Genomic DNA, 21,510 nt, shown 5'->3' with positions numbered 1-21,510 from the left:
CGCTGCTATAGTTCTTTCGTGTAGCACGTGCCTCTAGGCCCTTGTGTTTGAAGGGCTCTGGCGAGGCAACAGTGCTCCAGGCATTTTTACCATCTCATATATTTTCTATTCTGCATCATTCTTTCACGATGGATTTTAGTGTTCATAGTATTCGTCATCTGTCATCGCCATAATTTTATAACAAGTTAATTTTACGCACTCTACAGCGAATATTTTTAGGCCACTTTACAGCCAAGTCACATCTTCCATAATACATCGTCAACATTACAACTTGTCATGGCGCTCTTTGGCCAAACCTGGCCCTTGCGCCACAAAAAACCACACATCATCTGTAATGTTACTCGGCCCAGAACCGCTCTTCGACACTAACGCAGTCCTAAGTTATCTGAAAGATGTTGTGTTGCATGTTGTTAGCCCAACATGTTCGTAGCGTCTCCTCTCTTCAGAGGATGGCGCTGCGATAGTTCTTTCGTGTAGCACGTGCCTCTAGGCCCTTGTGTTTGAAGGGCTCTGGCGAGGCAACAGTGCTCCAGGCATTTTTACCATCTCATATATTTTCTATTCTGCATCATTCTTTCACGATGGATTTTAGTGTTCATAGTATTCGTCATCTGTCATCGCCATAATTTTATAACAAGTTAATTTTACGCACTCTACAGCGAATATTTTTAGGCCACTTTACAGCCAAGTCACATCTTCCATAATACATCGTCAACATTACAACTTGTCATGGCGCTCTTTGGCCAAACCTGGCCCTTGCGCCACAAAAAACCACACATCATCATCATCGTCGTGTCACTGCAGAAGTTACATTTGTACTTTGCAGAGAACTTGGAACTGGTAAGCAGTTACATGCAAATGTATATATATTCCAGCAGAAACCATCACAGGGTGGCTGTCTACGTTAATGCGATTACCATTGAAGCAGTGCAGCAACACCTTATTGCCACTTCCGAAATGCGTTATGTATGAGGCGTGTACTGCCGCCGAGTTTCTCTCGTTTTTCCCTCTGGACACGCTGTGCCATGTAGCAACGCCGCCACGAAGTCCGCGCGTGGCGAGTGTCGAAATATATATTTAGACAACCTTCTGTGAATGTATATATTCCCCCTCCCCAGAACCAGATAAACTTTAGATGATTTCTTTGTGATTGATGAGCAGCCTGTACCCAGTGACCTAGGTTGGTATAAAAGATTAATTGAAGAGCGGCACACACCCACCGACCCAAGTTGGTCTGACGGTTGGTTTGGAACCCAGTTTTTTCAGCATGGCAGCTTGATGCTACTCTACCAATTAGACCATGGATTACCCAGTGACTCAAGTTGGTGTGAAAGAGGTCAGTTACGGATAGGTAGACATGCATATTGCAAATTGGGCAAAGTTCTCAAAGAATGCTCTTCACATTAGTAATGATAAATAAATGTTAAGGTTGCATGAGACATTAAAACAGTCATTTTGTGTTCACAGCCATTGCATGTAGATTGTGGAACAGAGGTAGGTTAGAAGAATGAAGGGTGCACATTTGCACCCATTGATGGACTACATGAAGCTCCAGAGAAGTATGTTGTTGCATGTGTGCGATAAAACCCACAAGACTACAAGTTTCAAGTGGTAACAGCAAAACTAAAAGACAAGGTCTGATAAAATAGAGCAGGGGGATGAGATTGCATGTCTGTCTTCTGTCAAGAACCCCTTTTCAGCTTAACACTCATTACAACTCAAGAAAGTGGGCGCTAGCGCTGCTCTTTAATAAAGTGGTCACTGTGTTTTAGTGAAGATTTCCAAAGCGATTCCTGAATGAAGATTGATCTAGGTGTTCTCTGTCTTTAAGGTTGCACTTGTGTGAATGTGTTTCTTGAGATGAATCTTGCCATAGCATTAACTGAAAAGCATTAATTGAAGTACAGTGTCTTCCATTCAGAGGTTAGCACTTGGAGTCAAAGCCCATGTGCGAATATGTGGTAATTCCTTGTGTCGGTGTGTATGCCCGGTTGGGGGGAATACAGGAGCTTGGTCGTCACTAGCACCAGAGCAGCCCAGCAACGCTTGGTGCAACATTCTTAAAGGGGCCCTGAACCACTTTTTATCAAAGTGGAGACAGGCATTTGAAATGAAAATAGGCTATTTCAGAAATACTTTGCTACAAAAAGTATGTCGATATGTTGAGCAGAAGCGGATTTACTGGCAAGTAAACACGGCCTCTCCTGTGCTCCCGTTCCTTCTTCAATGCCTTGCACTGTGAAGGCTATGGCGCAGTAGGGTGTGCCCACAACGCTCTGTTTTCTAAATGTCACCGTGGCACGCAGTTGAAATTTAATTTTGGATGTTAATGTAGACGCTGCGACTTCTGCCTTCGGTGCCTGCGATGCGCTAAACGCGGTTGTCCTCAGCAAGCCGCAATGTGTTTAGCCAGTGGACTGTGGGCGGCCGCGGTGTCTGTGCCATGTAGCCAACTGCAGCTTGATGTCAGCTTCCAGCTAATAGCAGCCCTCAAGGGAATGATGAAATAAAGCACCCGGGGACAAAATAAAGCGTCCAGAAGAGAGTGAAGACTGGGCGTTCTGTTGAAAAGAGAGCGTTTGAGAAAACGGTGAATTCGCCGGCAATTTTCCACCGGATTAAAAAAAAAAAAAAATCCGCGTGTTGATAAAATTGCACAAACAGGCCTGGAGTGTGGCCTGATCCCGGTGACCAGAACCGGTAACGCACTCCCTCACCAGAGCGGGATTGGCCACCCTGGTGCAGTACTTGGCCACAACCTCCTATATGAACACAACAATCAAACCCCGGCCCTCAGTCCCCAGCAGCTGCGAAGCAACTGACCACGGCGGCAGTCAGACCTGCGACGCAGCAGAGGGTGCTAAGAATCACTGGCTCCGGACAGGCTGCCATTGGAATATGAACCTGGCAACGTTTAACGCTAGAACGTTATCTAGTGAGGTGAGTCTAGCAGTGCTATTGGAGGAATTACAGGGCAGTAAATGGGATTTAATAGGGCTTAGTGAAGTTAGGAGGCCAAAAGAAGCATATACAGTGCTAAAAAGCGGGCATGTCCTGTGCTACAGGGGCTTAGCGGAGAGAAGAGAACTAGGAGTCAGATTCCTGATTAATAAGAATGTAACTGGTAGCATACAGGAATTGTATAGCATTAACGAGAGGGTGGCAGGTCTTGTTGTGAAACTTAATAAGAGGTACAAAATGAAGATTGTACAGGTCTACTCCCCTACATCCAGTCATGATGACCAGGAAGTCGAAAGCTTCTATGAAGACGTGGAATCGGCGATGGGTAGAGTGAAAACTAAATACACTATACTAATGGGCGACTTTAATGCCAAGGTAGGCAAGAAGCAGGCTGGAGACAAGGCAGTGGGGGAATATGGCATAGGCACTAGGAATAGCAGGGGAGAGTTATTAGTAGAGTTTGCGGAACAGAATAATATGAGGATAATGAACACCTTCTTCCGCAAGAGGGATAGGCGAAAGTGGACGTGGAGGAGCCCGAACGGCGAGACTAGAAATGAAATAGAGTTCATACTTTGCGCTAACCCCGGCATCATACAAGATGTGGAAGTGCTCGGCAAGGTGCGCTGCAGTGACCACAGGATGGTAAGAACTCGAATTAGCCTAGGCTTGAGGAGGGAACAGAAGAAACTGGTACATAAGAAGCCGATTAATGAGTTAGCGGTAAGAGGGAAAATAGAGGAATTCCAGATCAAGCTACAGAACAGGTATTCGGCTTTAACTCAAGAAGAGGACCTTAGTGTTGAAGCAATGAACGACAATCTTGTGGCCATCATTAAGGAGTGTGCAATGGAAGTCGGTGGTAACTCTGTTAGGCAGGATACCAGCAAACTATCGCAGGAGACGAAAGATCTGATCAAGAAACGCCAATGTATGAAAGCCTCTAACCCTACAGCTAGAATAGAACTGGCAGAACTTTCGAAGTTAATCAACAAGCGTAAGACAGCTGACATAAGGAAGTATAATATGGATAGAATTGAACATGCTCTCAGGAACAGAGGAAGCCTAAAAACAGTGAAGAAGAAACTAGGAATTGGCAAGAATCAGATGTATGCATTAAGAGACAAAGCCGGCAATATCATTAGTAATATGGATGAGATAGTTCAAGTGGCTGAGGAGTTCTATAGAGATTTATACAGTACCAGTGGCACCCACAACAATAATGGAAGAGAAAATAGTCTAGAGGAATTCGAAATCCCACAAGTAGCTCCGGAAGAAGTAAAGAAAGCCTTGGGAGCTATGCAAAGGGGGAAGGCAGCTGGGGAGGATCAGGTAACAGCAGATTTGTTGAAGGATGGTGGACAGATTGTTCTAGAGAAACTGGCCACCCTGTATACGCAATGCCTCATGACTTCGAGCGTACCGGAATCTTGGAAGAATGCTAACATAATCCTAATCCATAAGAAAGGGGACGCCAAAGACTTGAAAAATTATAGACCGATCAGCTTACTGTCCGTTGCCTACAAAGTATTTACTAAGGTAATCGCAAATCGAATCAGGAACACCTTAGACTTCTGTCAACCAAAGGACCAGGCAGGATTCCGTAAAGGCTACTCAACAATAGATCATATTCACACTATCAATCAGGTGATGGAGAAATGTGCGGAATATAACCAACCCCTATATATAGCTTTCATTGATTACGAGAAAGCGTTTAATTCTGTCGAAACCTCAGCAGTCATGGAGGCATTGCGGAATCAGGGTGTAGACGAGCCGTATGTAAAAATACTGAAAGATATCTATAGCGGCTCCACAGCCACCGTAGTCCTCCATAAAGAAAGCAACAAAATCCCAATAAAGAAAGGCGTCAGGCAGGGAGATACGATTTCTCCTATGCTATTCACAGCATGTTTAAAGGAGGTATTCAGTGACCTGGATTGGGAAGAATTGGGCATAAAAGTTAATGGAGAATACCTTAGTAACTTGCGATTCGCTGATGATATCGCCTTGCTTAGTAACTCGGGGGACCAATCGCAATGCATGCTCACTGACCTGGAGAGGCAAAGCAGAAGAGTGGGTCTAAAAATTAATCTGCAGAAAACTAAAGTAATGTTTAAGTCTCGGAAGAGAGCAGCAATTTACAATAGGCAGCGAGGCACTGGAAGTCGTGAGGGAATACATCTACTTAGGGCCATACTGCTGCTCTTGTGTTGGCAGATTCCTGATAGTGCTCTCATTCTGTTGACTGCGCCATTGTAAATAAAAGAATAGAAACAACACCTGCTCAATCTGTCGGCTGTTCTATTCTGCTCTTCCTCGTTCCCACTATTCGTCATTACACAATATATAGAGGTTAATTTTGTAAAGCACACCTGCCATGGCGGCGTAGTGGTGTTAAGCTACTCAGGCCGATGATGCAAGTTAAAAACCTGGCCGTGGTAGGACCATTTTGATAGGGACAAAATGCAAAGACATCTGTGTACTGTGCATTGGATGCACGTTAAAGAACCCCAGGTGGTCAAAATTAATCCGTAGTCCCCCACTGTAGCATGCCTCACGGTCATATTGTGGTTTTAGCACATAAAACCCAAGAATTAAGTTTTTTGTAAAGTGTGTTATTGAGAGGGATATTGACAATTTTGTGAAAATGATTGATGGTAAAAAAGGCATTTGCAAGTGGTGTCAGCAAACTTGCAATAGTATTCACAGCAGGGATGGAAGTGCTGCGCCAATTGTACCATCTTGCGCCAAAGCACCTAGCGGCACCAGCTTGCACCAAAACACTAATTTTGAATGAAATCGCAAAATTTTGGGTGATGTTTGTGTTCTGTGGCAACCATACAGCCATGCATTGGCTGTTGGCATTTAGCCCTAGAAGCCAAGCTAAAGCAATATATGTCTTACGCGTTTGTGTAATATGCAGACCAGCTACAGATAATTTGAACTGATGCTCTCTTTATGGGGCAGTCTGGACAGACAGCCACGCTCTCAGTTGAATGAATAAGTTATGCAGTCTGTCATTATACAATTTAGGGCTTGCTTGCCGGTACCAATCGCCGGTTAGCCACTCATACGAACATATTAGCAGCAAGCTTTCCTCAACCTGTGGGAGGCTTGTGGAAAGCTTGCCGGTCACATCGGCCAACAGTCAATTTTTGCAATGGCACACTGCCTTGGCCGTTAGGGCTAATGAGTAGTGCTTCGAAAGGCCGGTCAGGTAATGGCGACAAAAGTTAGGTTTTACGCCGAATCGACTCGTATCTATTCAATGAGGCCTCACGACACATAGGAAGCCGACAATCTGCCTCGCAACAAAAGCGTGTGTACAGGATGGTACGTGGTCCACCACTATCACCATCTTTAGGTTTCTTTGATTCCCCAAGGTACAGTGGTGCACCCTGCACCCCCTACTCGATGGCATGGGGTGCAAGAGAAGGTGCCTCTGTGGTGCAGTACACCCTTGAACCTTGCAGTGAGTGGGTGCAACCTGACCCATAACAATTGGCATCACTTGAAGCTTTTCATTTGGGGTGCTGTGCACCTTTTCTGAATTGAAGTAACCTTTTGCGACACTGCACAGAGGCGTTTCATCTTGGAACCATTCATAGATGCATAGCCTCTTGTCAGGCTTCTAGCATTGTTATTGGGTGTAATACATGTTTTGTCTAATGCGGTAAAACATATCAAAGTACATCTGTCATTTGGAATGTACTACATTGGACATTTGCGATCAATTTTGTCTTGTGCCTTATAGCGCAAATTGTTCTGGCTCATTTGTAATTTGATGTCTGTGTTGCATCTTGCACCCTGGCACATATCTTTGTTCTTGTTAGCCTACAAAATTTTATGTAATTGTTTACAGAATTAAGTTCCTTGCCTAACCAAATAAAAATGTTTTCTACATACTGTGCTTAGTATACCGTCTGTGGGAAGGCAAGCTTAATTGGTCATTGGCTTTGTGTCTTGCTTCACTGTTGAGCAGCACTTACTAGTTGTGCAGTAATAACAAGCTTCACCAAATGGCTACAGATTACTGCTACAGTGAAAGCTCGTTAATTCAAACTTCAATAATTCGAATTTATGGATAATTCGAACTGTGCGGTTTGGTCCGGGCAAGCTCCACAGAAGTCGTATGTATAATAAAGCCCGTTAATTCGAATGCGAGAAGGTTACGCCACGGATAATTCGAACTCCGCTCGCCTGACACACGGCTAGAGAAACGCGCCTACTGCCTACATGCAAGGCTGCGTCGCCTCCGAAATGGAGAGATCGGCGAGAGAAGGCAAAATCGGAAAAAAATCTAACCGACGCGGGGTCGGCCAGAAGGCAGTGGCAGCTGCCACCTCTCCGTTCTACGTAACCTCCGAGACTTCTTGCCCGTTGCGAATCTTGGAGGCGTTGCAAATCTTGTGCAGCTGCTAATGTTGTGCGGCACATGGCGCGGCAAGCACCAAAACACGGCGAATCAAGTGCGTCGCAGCTGCGCTTGCAAATCAAGAACCAACGAATTGGGGCCTTCGCCACCTTCACATGTTCAGCGTCTTTGTCTCGGCAGTCTTCATTGGTTGTGCACGTCTGTTTTGAGCTTAGGCTTAGGAGGTATCGCGATTCTTTGTGATGGTGTTAAGCCTTGGCTAACGTTCGTTTCGGTGGACATCGGGGGTGTGGCACAGTCGAACCCAGAGCTTCGACTTGAACGCGGCACACGCCATCACTTTCTGACATGCCCTACTACTTCCAAATCGCAGTGTACTGTTGTTCTCCTTCACTTTTGTTAGTTCGAACTTTCGTTAATTCGAACTGAAGAGGCTTCCCCTTGCGTTTCAAATTAATGAGCTTTTACTGTATACTACTCCAAGTGTTCCAAAAAGGCAAATTTTCTGCTCCAGAACAGCTCCAAAATGCTGGTGTGGCTGTTCCTAAACTGCTTCAGAATGACATTTTTCCTGCTCCAAAAATTACTCCAAATCCTAAACTGGCAGAACCACCGCTGCATTTATGATCAACCCAAATCTAACTTCACGCCATGTTTGTAGCATCCTCTGTCATATATCTATTGCATCTGTTTCACAATTTGTGTGTTCTCTCAGTGCAAAGTTTTGTGTGGTATTAATTTTTAGTTTCATGTTTTTCATATATGAACAATTTATTTGCATTTTCTCATTTTTACCTCTAGCTAATTTAGTTTTACTAGTTGCCACATATTTTTTCTTTACCTTGTTCAAATTTTATTTAGCTTCAGTGAACATCGAGTTGTGTGTAAACTGGGAAGGGGGATGAGCGCTATATCAGGCTTTAAAAAGCCTTTATGCTTCTAGGCGATTCTGGGTACTGGTTGTCTGAAGAAAGATGAATTAATTAAATTTATTCTATTGTTAGCATGCACTCTTTTTATAAGGTGTTAAAAAAGAGATGACGTGAGAAATGGTTTATTCCCATCTCGAATACCTATTTTCCCCCTTGTTTGCACACTTACAGGTGCAGAGTAGGGAACTAATTGCCTGTTAATGCATTGGCCCAAAAATATAACCCATGCTTTCATTCCCAGTCCAAGTAACATGTTTATGACTGCAGCTAATCTTGCACCTGCTCCTTTTGATAATTGTTTGTATATCTGTCTCAGCATGTTAAGGTAGTCAAAGTATTCTTGTGGTGTCTTGCTCACATGTGGCTAGAAATTTGGAACAAACTCGGAAATGTTCTGCTTTAGTCAGAAGTGGCATAGCAGTGATCTATCCTTTTTACAGGAATGTGCAGCATGGAACAGTGTTTGAAATTCAGCCAGAGCCAGCAAATGAAGAGAAGGCCAAAGAAGAGTTAACTTTTGAACCTGCAAAAGTTATGGAAAATTTGCGGCTTGACCTGCTGGATGGCGGCGAAGATGAAATAGACCCTAACTCTGAAATAGCCCTTCCATTTGAGAGAATGGCTTTATCTATGCAGCCTCTCACAAAAGACCGAGGAGTCCTCAAGAAAGTAAGTTATTGATACATAATTCATTAGTAATGACAGAAGGTAGCTTTATTTGAAATCTATTGTAGAAAGAACAAGCATATTTAATTATGTATCTGAGTTTACACAAGCAATTTATTGCTTTTGTGTTACGACTATGTGTATTTCGGTGATGGACAGGTGCATGTTAGTGTGTGCCTGCATGGAATTCACAAGTGGGTGTCCTTAACTCTTTTGTTACCATGGGAAAATGATCGTTCTTAAATGATGTAAGAAAAAAAATTGTTGCTATGGGCAACACTTTAGTATATAATGCAGCATTAAAAATTGTACAAAAGTAATTGGTGTCTTAAAATACATAAGTTACAAGATAGAAATCTTTAATAAATAATAAGAATAAATTTACAAAGACATTTTTGTGGCCATATATTAAAAAATCTATATATCTATAAAAAAAATCACAGATACAGAATATATGTTAAATAAATCTTCCAAGAACACTTTTCTGAAAGAAATAATGAACACAAAACTGTTTTTGGGGTACGAAACATGAAATGTGCTTGAAAAAAATAAAACGTCTCAGTCAGAACCTGAGCTTATCGACAGACAACTGGTTACTTTTTCTACCAATTACAACCCTTCAATGCTATGAGATCGTAAATCTGGCTATGTAATGTCATCCCCTTCTGGTGCTCTGATCTTTGTACAAAAATCTATTGTTGATCTGCTGTAATCACAAGCCACAGGCTTTTTTTTTTCCCCCATAAGCAGCGAACCCTGCCACAGCCGCACATTTCAGTTTACCAAAAGTTGTTTTTGCAGCAAAAACAAAACTGAAAGTGATTCCGAAAGCCCTTTTTCTGAGCTACGCACGGGATAGTGTTATGCATCTGAAAAATGGTTTCATTGTGTCGAAATCTGTGATCGAGATCATTTATCACTATGATCTATTTGAATACTGGTGGCAACGAAAGGATCACTTGTCCATACCCTTCCAGGGCAAAAACGCATACACTGGCTCATTACAATAAAGGAGAGCTTTAGATTAGGGGACGTAAGCCGCACCCAAGCGTTTGGGAACGCAAACTAAATTGTGGACCCTATGCGCTCTTTTGCACTCGCTTTGAATTCCTTTGTATGCCTGGCAGTTTGCATCCCACAGTGCTTAGGTGAAGCTTGCATTCCTTTATCTAAACTCTCTAAAGTTGCAACACCTTAATTATGTTAAAAAATAAAAATAAAGGGAAAATGAGACATCCACCCAAACGTAGCAGTTGCTACGAAGGAAACCCACACATGTTCCTCAAAAGAAGAGCCTCGCAATTGAAGAAAAATTCATCCTGGTCCAGACCAACTGCGAGGCCTTTCTTTCGAGGAACCTGTATGGGTTTCCTTTGTAGCGATTGCTACATTTGGGTGGTTGTCTCACTTTTCCTTTATTAATCACTTCTCCCCACCTTGCAGGTTTCTACAGAACTGTTACGTTTAGTCAGATGTTCACATCACATATCTTTAATTACTATAAATTAATTTGGCCTTTCTTTTTGTAGCATGACATCCATTGTCATTGGGGTGGGGCTGTACTAATCCAGGGACAAGCAAATTAGGAAGACCCACTACGCTTCAACAAGGCACTCCCTCCCAAATTACTCATTCGGTTAGCCAATGGCCCACAGTCCCCAGCAGCTGCGGAGCATCTGACCAAGGCGGCGGTCAGACCTGTAAACGCAGCAGAGGGTGCTAAGAATCTCTGGACCCGGACAGGCTGCCAATGGAAACTGACCCTTTCCATATTTAACACCCGAACCCTCTCAAGTGAAGCTAGCCTAGCAGGACTCATTGAGGAACTATGAGGCATTGCTTGGGATATCATTGGCCTTAGTGAGGTTATAAGAACTGGTGAGGCCTATACAGTGCTGACAAATGACCACCTCCTCTGCTACAGAGGACTACCATATAAAAAGCAGTTCGGAGTAGGATTCCTAATCCATAAGGACATAGCGGGCAACATTGATGAATTCTACAGTATTAATGAGAGGGTAGCAGTAGTCATAATAAAGTTGAATAGGAGGTATAGAATAAAGGTAGTACAAAGCTACTCTGCAACCTCCAGTCACGATGATGAAGAAATAGGACAGTTTTATGAAGATCTTGAATTAGTGATGGCGACGGCAGCGGCAATGTGAAAAGCAGGGACGGGTGCCAAAGAGCTGCGCTCTAAAATGGACGCAACTTGAAAACAGTGAGAAGGAAACTAGGCATCTGACAAACCAAGACGAATGCACTGAAGGATAGGCAGGGTAATATTATGTGAATGAAGGATTAAGAACTGGAGACTATTTACAAAGTATATTTACATAGGACAACTGCAGTGCTGGCCAGTTCAGCCGACAGCTTGAGAGCCAGAGAGCGTTCGTTCTCTTAGTCGGCGCACCTACGTTTATCATCCACAAGAAAAACGTAGTATGCATGTATCATTTATCTCCAGCGGCGGAAGCACCGTCCTGGTGCTTCTAAATATCGGTGATAACAGGAGAAAGGTATGGTTTGAGGCGTGTAACATGCACAACTTCAGTGGAATTCGGGGCAGATGAGGCACTGGTACTGACTGGGGCGATTTTGTACGTAAGTGGAGTCATGGCACGCAGCTCTCAATATGGGCCTGTGTACCGAGACAGGAGTTTTTCTGACAGGCCAACGTGACGAGTCGGGTACCACAGGAGTACCAGTGATCCAGGCGAAAAGGGGATGTTTCTGTGTTGGTGATCGTACAAACGCCTTTGCTTCTCTTGGGAGGTCAGGAGGCGAGTGTAGGCAATTTCGCTTGCTTGGGCTGCCCTGGTGATGGCGTCAAGTGCATACTCACTGGTCTCTGCTGCGGTGCATGGAAGGGATCCAGTGGCAATGTGGGTTTTCAGCCGAAGAAGAGAAAGAATGGGGAATAACCGACAGTGTCGTGACGCAAAGAATTATATGCAAAAGTGACATAGGGTAGGGGAAGGTCCCAATCAGTATGGTCGGACAAGACATACTTTGCAAGCATGTCTGTTAGGGTGCGATTCAGACGCTCCGTTAGACCATTAGTCTGTGGATGATAAGACGTAGTCAGCTTGTGCTTGGTTGAGCAGGACTACAGGATGTCGTCAATGACTTTAGAAAGAAATGTTCGTACGCAGTGTCCGTAAATGTCCATGGTCGGTAAGCAGTTGGTGCGGAGCACCATGCTGCAGAAGTGCATAGCATAAAAGAAAATCGGCGACATCTGTGGCGCAGCTTGTTGGAAGCGTTCTGGTGATGACGTAGAAGTGGCGTAATCTGTCACCACAGCGACCCACTTGTTGCCAGACGTGGATAGAGGGAAAGGGCCAAGTAAGTCCAAGCCAACGCGGAAGAACGGCTAGGTGATAAGCGTAGGTGATGACACAATCTTGACGTTGTTGGCGTGGGGCTAAGACAGCTCCGATACCGTGACCACTGGCATCGGTATGCACCTCTATAGGAGAGGACGGGTCAAAGTGGGCCAGTATAGGTGGCGTGGTGAAAATGTTAGTGAGGTTGGCAAATGCAGCAGTTTGAGCAGGGCCCCACGTGAATGGCACGTCCTTCTGAAGATCAGTAAGTGGTTGGGCAATTGCTGCGAAGTCTATAACGAAGCATTGGAAGTAGGAGCAGAGTCCTACAAAACTTTGGACTTCTTTGACAGACTGAGGTATAGGATAAGACGTGACAGCACAAATTTTCTTCGGGTCTGGTTGAATACCGGAAGCATTGACGAGGTGGCCCAGCACTGTAATCTGCCGACGACTGAAGTGACACTTCGAAGAATTTAGTTGGAGCCCAGCCTCACGGAAAACTTGAAGAACAGCTGATAAGCGCTCAAGGTGTGTCTCAAATGCAGACTAATATACAAGAACGTCGTCTAGGTAGCAGAGGCATGTTCACCATTTGAAGCCTTGATGCATAGAGTCCATCATACGTTCAAACGTCGCTGGGGCATTGCATAGACTGAATGGTATAACTTTGAATTGATATAGACTATCAGGGGAGAAAAATGCGTTCTTCTCTTAATCTTTTTCATCCACAGAAATTTGCCAATAACCAGACCGAAGGTCTATTGACGAAAAGTAGTTGGCACTGTGGAGACAATCAAGAGCGTCGTCAATGCGAGGCAAGGGGTAGATGTCTTTCTTGGCAATGCAGTTTAGGTGACAATATTCTATGCAGAAACGCCACTTGCTATCCTTCTTTTTAACAAGCACCACGGGCACTGCCCAAGGGCTCGACGAAGGTTTAGCAATGCCTTTGGCAAGCATCTGGTTCACTTCATCTTGAATAACCTTACGCTCTGAAGCAGAAACTCGATATGACCAGCAACGAATAGAACTGGCATCACCAGTATTTATGTGATGCTTAACAATTAAAGTCTGGCCCTATTGGCAGTTGTTGAGATCAGAGATGTCGTGGTAGGAAAACAAAAGGCGACACAGAGCTGCTGCTTGTTCAGGCAATAGGTACGCAGCAATCATGTGACAAAATGTTGTCAGGGCAAATAGCATCCTGTAGCCATGGTGAAGAATCTGAGCAGATGTCAACTGAAAACGTCATGATGTGGTCATCTACAGCATGCAGCGTTGCAACCGATATGCCTTGGGGTAGAATTTCCTTTGTCAGGCCAAAATTGACGATGGGGAGGCATGTCCAGTTATCGGCGGTGGTGACGACGGAGTTGGGCACAGTGATATTGCACTTCAAAAGGGCATCAGGAACAGGTGTGGCGACGTGATCACCATCGGCCAAAGGAAAAGATGATAACAAATCGACGAAAGTCAAGGCTTTAGGTGGCAGGTGGACGAAGGCGGTCGCACTAAAGTTGTTCGGCAGTTCGGCACAAATATGCGCGAGTAGAGGAAGTTCAAGGCAAAAGGGTACCGGCAGAACAGTCCATCAAAGGTGAATGCGCCATAAAAAAGCCGAGTCCGAGGATTAGTTCATGGGGACAATTGGTCGGCACTGTAAAAAGAACAGGAACGTGGTGGTCAGCAATACCTTTACAGGAAGTGCACATTCCATTGACGTCAACAGTGCTGCCATAGGCCACGCCTACGGCTCATGTAGTAGCAGGCATAAGAACCTTCCTCAGTTGATGACGGAGGTTACAACTCATTATGGACGCCTGGGCTCCAGTATCTATAATGCCGTCAAAGGGACACCATCGACGTGAACATCAAGTAAACTCTGGTTTGTTGGGAGCGTCAATGGAGGATTTTGACACGAAGATAATGCAGCACTACCTTCAGAAGCTGCATGGACTGGTTTTCCATCTGGGAGGGTCCATGATTGGTCGGCGACGAATAGCAGTGTGGCTGGGGTGACTGGGACCGACGGCGCTGAGGAGATGGCAAACGAGCAGGACGACTGTCATTGAAGGATATGTCAGAGGTAGGAGGCATATGGCAAGGCGAGTAACGGCGAGGGTTGGCATATGGGCGAGGAGACGGGGAAAAGGAGCTCGAATATGGTGACGTCCAGGAGATGCAGCAGTGGCGAGTGATGTGACCAATGCGGAGGCAACTGAAGCAAATGGGCTTGTCGTCTGGAGTTCTCCACTCGGCAGGGTCGCTGTATCAGGGAGGGGAATACAGATTGCTGTGAAGCGTAGCTGTCGGCACCGGTCAGGCGTCAAGTCAGGAGACGGAGCAGGCAGCACGAAAACTGAGGTTTGCAAATTTCTGCCACACGGTGGCCTGAATGAGAGAGATCGCTGGGGCTGGCTGGTCAATGGTGGGGTCAAGTAGGTGTGATGGAACGGAGCAGGACTTGTAGCCTCGAGTTCGCAGTGAACAATACGTGTGACGTGCTTGTTTAATGGTGGTAAAGCGGTAAGGTCGACGCAAGACGACGTCGCAGCCGGGACAACTGTGTATTGACGCAGCGGCTTTTGGTGAGCTCAAAGCGGCGGCATTCCTTGACAATGACGTCGATGGTGGACACATTGTTGTAGACTAACAAGTACAATGCGTGTTGATAAAATTGCATAAACAGGCCTGGAGCGTGGCCCGATCCTGGTGACCAGAACCGGTAACGCACTCCCTCACCAGAGCAGGATTGGCCACCCTGGTGCAGTACGTGGCCACAACCTCCTATACGAACACAACAATCAAACCCCGGCCCTCAGTCCCCAGCAGCTGCGAAGCAACTGACCACGGCGGCGGTCAGACCTGCGACGCAGCAGAGGGTGCTAAGAATCCCTGGCTCCGGACAGGCCGCCATTGGAATATGAACCTGGCAACGTTTAACGCTAAAACTTTATCTACTGAGGCGAGTCTAGCAGGAATTAGAGGGCAGTAAATGGGATATAATAAGGCTCAGTGAAGTTAGGAGGACAAATGAAGCATATACAGTGCTAAAAAGTGGGCACGTCCTGTGTTACCAGGGCTTAGCGGAGAGACGAGAACTAGGAGTCGGATTCCTGATTAATAAGAATATAGCTGGTAACATACAGGAATTCTATAGCATTAACGAGAGGGTGGCAGGTCTTGTTGCGACAATTAATAAGAGGTACAAAATGAAGTTTGTACAGGTCTATGCCCCTACATCCAGTCATGATGACCAGGGCCTCTATTTTGTAGCGATGCCTTATTCTATGCTATTCTTATCATCCACCACACACGGCCGCCTGATCCCGTTGATAATGTGGGCAGACCGCCGCTCTGACCACTGGCCAAGCGCGAAAAGCCTGAAAAAGCATAGAATTGAAAAAGGCATCGCTACAAAATACCGGCCAAGGAAGTCGAAAGCTTCTGTGAGGACGTGGAATCGGCGATGGGTAGAGTGAAAACAAAATACACTATACTGATTGGGGACTTCAATGCCAAGGTAGGCAAGAAACAGGCTGGAGACAAGGCAGTGGGGGAATATGGCATAGGCACTAGGAATAGCAGGGAAGAGTTATTAGTAGAGTTTGCGGAACAGAATAATAGGCGGATAATGAATACCTTCTTCCGCAAAAGGGATAGGCGAAAGTGGACGTGGAGGAGCCCGAACGGCGAGACTAGAAATGAAATAGACTTCATACTCTGCGCTAACCCTGGCATCATACAAGATGTGGACGTGCTCAGCAAGGTGCACTCCAGTGACCATAGGATGGTAAAAACTCGAATTAGCCTAGACCTGAGGAGGGAACGGAAGAAACTGGTACATAAGAAGCCGATTAATGAGTTAGTGGCAAGAGGGAAAATAGAGGAATTCCAGATCAAGCTACAGAACAGGTATTCAGCTTTAACTCAGGAAGAGGACCTTAGTGTTGAAGCAATGAACGACAATCTTGTGGCCATCATTAAGGAGTGTGCAATGGATGTCGGTGGTAACTCCGTTAGGCAGGATACCAGCGAACTATCGCAGGAGACGAGAAATCTGATCAAGAAACGCCAATGTATGAAAGCCTCTAACCCTACAGCTAGAATAGAACTGGCAGAACTTTCGAAGTTAATCAACAAGCGTAAGACAGCTGACATAAGGAAGTATAATATGGATAGAATTGAACATGCTCTCAGGAACGGAGGAAGCGTAAAAACAGTGAATAAGAAACTAGGAATTGGCTAGAATCAGATGTATGCGTTAAGAGACAAAGCCGGCAATATCATTAGTAATATGGATGAGATAGTTCAAGTGGCTGAGGAGTTCTATAGAGATTTATACAGTACCAGTGGCACCCACAACGATAATGGAAAAGAAAATAGTCTAGAGGAATTCGAAATCCCACAAGTAGCTCCGGAAGAAGTAAAGAAAGCCTTGGGAGGTATGCAAAGGGGGAAGGCAGCTGGGGAGGATCAGGTAACAGCAGATTTGTTGAAGGATGGTGGACAGATTGTTCTAGAGAAACTGGCCACACTGTATACGCAATGCCTCATGACCTCGAGCGTACCGGAATCTTGTAAGAACGCTAACATAATCCTAATCCATAAGAAAGGGGATGCCAAAGACTTGAAAAATTATAGACCGATCAGCTTACTGTCAGTTGCCTACAAACTATTTACTAAGGTAATCGCATATAGAGTCAGGAACACCTTAGACTTCTGTCAAGCAAAGGACCAGGCAGGATTCCTTAAAGGCTACTCAACAATAGACCATATTCACACTATCAATCAGGTGATACAGAAATGTGCAGAATATAACCAACCCTTATATATAGCTTTCATTCATTACGAGAAAGCGTTTGATTCTATCGAAACCTCAGCAGTCATGGAGGCATTGTGGAATCAGGGTGTAGATGAGCCGTATGTAAAAATACTGAAAGATATCTATAGCGGCTCCACAGCCACCGTAGTCCTCCATAAAGAAAGCAACAAAATCCCAATAAAGAAAGGCGTCAGGCAGGGAGATACGATCTCTCCAATGCTATTTACAGCCTGTTTACAGGAGGTATTCAGAGACCTGGATTGGGAAGAATTGGGGATAAAAGTTAATGGAAGTTGCGATTCGCTGATAATATTGCCTTGCTTAGTAACTCAGGAGACCAATTGCAATGCATGCTCACTGACTTGGAGAGGCAAAGCAGAAGAGTGGGTCTAAAAATGAATCTGCAGAAAACTAAAGTAATGTTTAACAGTCTCGGAAGAAAACAGCAATATACAATAGGTAGCGAGGCACTGGAAGTGGTAAGGGAAGACATCTACTTAGAGCAGGTGGTGATGGCGGATCCGGATCATGAGACGGAAATGATCAGAAGAATAAGAATGGGCTGGGGTGTGTTTGGCAGGCATTCTCAGATCATGAACAGCAGGTTGCCATCATCCCTCAAGAGAAAAGTGTATAATAGCTGTGTCTTACCAGTACTCACGTACGGGGCAGAAACGTGGAGGCTTACAAAAAGGGTTCTACTTAAATTGAGGACGACGCAACGAGCTATGGAAAGAAGAATGATGGATGTAACCTTAAGGGATAAGAAAAGAGCAGATAGGGTGAGGGAACAAACACGAGTTAATGACATCTTAGTTGAAATCAAGAAAAAGAAATGGGCATGGGCAGGACATGTAATGAGGAGGGATGATAACCGATGGTCATTAAGGGTTACAGACTGGATTCCAAGGGAAGGGAAGCGTAGCAGGGGGCGGCAGAAAGTTAGGTGTGCGGATGAGATTAAGAAGTTTGCAGGGACAACAAGGCCACAATTAGTACATGACCGGGGTTGTTGGAGAAGTATGGGAGAGGCCTTGCCCTGCAGTGGGCGGAACCAGGCTGATGATGAAGTTGAACGCGTCGTCCATGATCCCTTTGAGTACGTGGCCGACTTTGTCAACCTCGGCCATTTTCTTGCCGACTTTCCGGCAAAGAGCAAGTATGTCCTATATGTATGAGACATACAATTCAGTAGAAGACTGAACTCTGGTAGCAAGCTCTTTTCTAGCAGCCAGCTGCCGACCGGTGGGATTTCCAAAGAGGTCGCTGAGCTTCTCCTTGAAGGCATCCCAGCTAGAGATCTCGTCCTCATGTGTCTGGTACCAGACATGAGGAGTTCCGCTGAAGTAGAAGCGGACATTCGCTAGCATAATGGTAAAGTCCCAGCAGTTGTTTTGGCTAACATGCTCATACCGGCTGAGCTAGTCCTCAACGTCGACATTATCTTGGCCGGAGAAATTGCCAGCATCACGGGGATTGGTAACCGTAACATACATTGTCGTCAAAGTTGCAGGAGCAGAAACAGACGAGGGATTGTCACCGGGAGCCATGGCAGAAAGCAGGACGGTGTGGCCACTGCAGAGCTGCGTGGCAAGGACGGGGAATGGCACACTCCGCCAAAATGTTACACAAACAAAGGATTAAGAACTGAAGACCATTTACAAAGTGTATTTACAAAGGATAACTGCAGCGCTGGCCAGTTCAGCCAACAGCTCGAGAGCCAGAGAGAATTCGTCCTCTTAGTCGGGGCGCCCGCATGCATCGTCCACAAGACGCAATATGCATGTATCAATATCATCAGCAATCTCGAAGATATAGTAAAAGCAGGGGAAGAATTCTATACTGACCTGTACAGTAAAGCAGCCACGATACCTCAATTTGAAGCAGTAATGAACAGGCTACAGAGGCTCCTTCTATAACTAGTGATGATGCTAGAAGGGCCTTGCAAAACATGAAACAGGGAAAAGCAGCCGGAGAAGATGGGCTACCAGTCGATTTAATCAAAGATGGAGGAGATGTCATGTTTTAAAAGCTCTTCAAGGGTCCCAGAGAACTGGAACAATGCCATCGTTATACTACTCTACAAAAAGTGAAACATTAAAGAATGAAAAGTTATAGGCCCATTATTTTACTTCCAGTATTGTGTAAAATGTACACCAAGATAATTTCTAATAGAATAAGGGCAACACTTCAGTCAACCAAGAGAACAGGCAGGCTTCAGGAAGGGATACTCTACAATGGATCACATCCATGTCATCAATCAGGTAACCAAGAAATCTGGAGAGTAGAATCAACCTCTCTATATGGCTTTCATAAATTATGAAAAGGCATTTGATTCATTAGAGGTAACAGCAGTCATAGAGGCATAACGTAATCAAGGAGTACAGGAGGCATACGTGAATATACCGGAAAATATCTACAAAGATTCCACAGCTACCTTGATTCTGTGCAAGGAAAATAGGAAGATACCTATAAAGAAAGGGGTCAGACAAGGAGACACAATCTCTCCAGTGCTATTCACTGCATGCTTGGAAGAAGTATTCAAGCTATTAAACTGGGAAGTCTTAGGAGTAAGGATCAATGGCAAATATCTCGGCAACCTTCGATTTGCAAATGACATTGTCCTGTTCAGCAACACTGGGGACAAGTTACAACAAATGATTGAAGACCTGAACTGAGAGAGTATAAGAGTGAAGTTAAAAATTAATATGCAGAAGACAAAGATAATGATCAGTAGTAGGGAAAGGGAACAAGAGTTGAGCATAGCCATTCAGTCTCTAGAGTCTGTGAAGGAGACTCTTTACCTAGGTCAGTTACTCACAGGAGACCCTGATCATGAGAAGGAAACTTACAGAGGAATCAAAATGGGTTGGAGCACATTCGGTAGACATTGTCAGATCCTGACTTGAAGCTTACCATTATCATTAAAAAGAAAGGTGTACAATCAATGCATCCAACCAGTTCTGACATACAGGGCAGAAACTTGGAGATTGACAAAGAAGTTTCAAAAACAAATTGAGGACCGCACAAAGAGCGATGGAACGAAGAATGTTAGGCGTAACGTCAAGAGCAGTGTGGATCAGAAACTGCGGATCCGGATCATGAGACAGAAATAATCAGAAGAATAAGAATGGGCTGGGGTGCGTTTGGCAGGCATTCTCAGATCATGAACAGCAGGTTGCCATTATCCCTCAAGAGAAAAGTGTATAATAGCTGTGTCTTACCAGTACTCACCTACGGGGCAGAAACCTGGAGGCTTACGAAAAGGGTTCTACTCAAATTGAGGACGACGCAACGAGCTATGGAAAGAAGAATGATAGGTGTAACGTTAAGGGATAAGAAAAGAGCAGATTGGGTGAGGGAACAAACGCGAGTTAATGACATCTTAGTTGAAATCAAGAAGAAGAAATGGGCATGGGCAGGACATGTAATGAGGAGGGAAGATAACCGATGGTCATTAAGGGTTACGGACTGGATTCCAAGGGAAGGGAAGCGTAGCAGGGGACGGCAGAAAGTTAGGTGGGCGGATGAAATTAAGAAATTTGCAGGGACGGCATGGCCACAATTAGTACGTGACCGGGGTTGTTGGAGAAATATGGGAGAGGCCTTTGCCCTGCAGTGGGCGTAACCAGGCTGATGATGATGATGATGGATCAGAAAGCAAACATGGATAGCTGATATTCTAATTGACATTAAGACAAAGGAGACTGGAACAAATACTGTGAAACCGCAAAGAAACGCCAGAACAGAGCATGGAGTAGATTTTCACGCTACCCAACAACGGAATATCTTATAGAATTTAAGAGGTGCAAAGCAAATGGCCGCCACATCCGCCGAATATCCAAAAGAGAAAGCTGGCTACGCTACGTATCCTCCATAAACTCTTACATGGATGTTAGCAAAGTATATAATAGGGTACGTAAACTAAAAGGACAACGTCCAAATCCTTTTTCTCTCATTCCTGGCTCTGGCGATACTATAGAAGATCAAGCAAACACTCTTGGTGAGCACTTTCAGAGGATATCAAGCTCCGAAAATTATAGCGAAAAGTTCTTTCACCATAAAAGAATAGCTGAAAATATTCCTCTGCGTCCAAACAAGTTGTCATCAGAACGATACAACAAACCACTAGCATTACATGAATTCAAGCTTGCCCTAGGTTCTTGTGGCAGCTCGGCTCCAGGCTCTGACACAATAACTTATGAAATAATCAACAATCTGCCTGGTGAGACTCTAAACTGCATCTTAGCTCTATACAATAAGATTTTTGCAACTGGTCATATACCTTCATCTTGGAAGGAGGCAATAGTCTTGCCAATACTGAAACACGGCAAAGACCCTTCCTTAGTTAACAATTACAGACCAATTGCACTCAATAGCTGTTTACTTAAAGTATTTGAAAAAATGATTAACCGTCGT

At 44.7% G+C, this 21,510-nt stretch overlaps 1 protein-coding gene across 1 annotated transcript in view; it reads left to right on the top strand.

Moving 5' to 3' along the window:
• Positions 1-21,510, top strand: part of LOC135910629 (inactive peptidyl-prolyl cis-trans isomerase FKBP6-like) — a 64,274-nt gene that overhangs the window by 8,173 nt on the left and 34,591 nt on the right. Inside the window, exon 3 of the mRNA XM_065442643.2 lies at positions 8,709-8,937. Coding sequence (XP_065298715.1) covers positions 8,709-8,937 — 229 coding nt within the window. The remainder of the gene's footprint in view (positions 1-8,708; positions 8,938-21,510) is intronic.

This window comes from Dermacentor albipictus, chromosome 1 (assembly GCF_038994185.2).
Source record: "Dermacentor albipictus isolate Rhodes 1998 colony chromosome 1, USDA_Dalb.pri_finalv2, whole genome shotgun sequence".
Taxonomy (NCBI): Eukaryota; Metazoa; Arthropoda; class Arachnida; order Ixodida; family Ixodidae; genus Dermacentor; species Dermacentor albipictus.
Note: the sequence above shows the minus strand (reverse complement) of the source record. Positions and strands in the feature narration are given on the sequence as shown.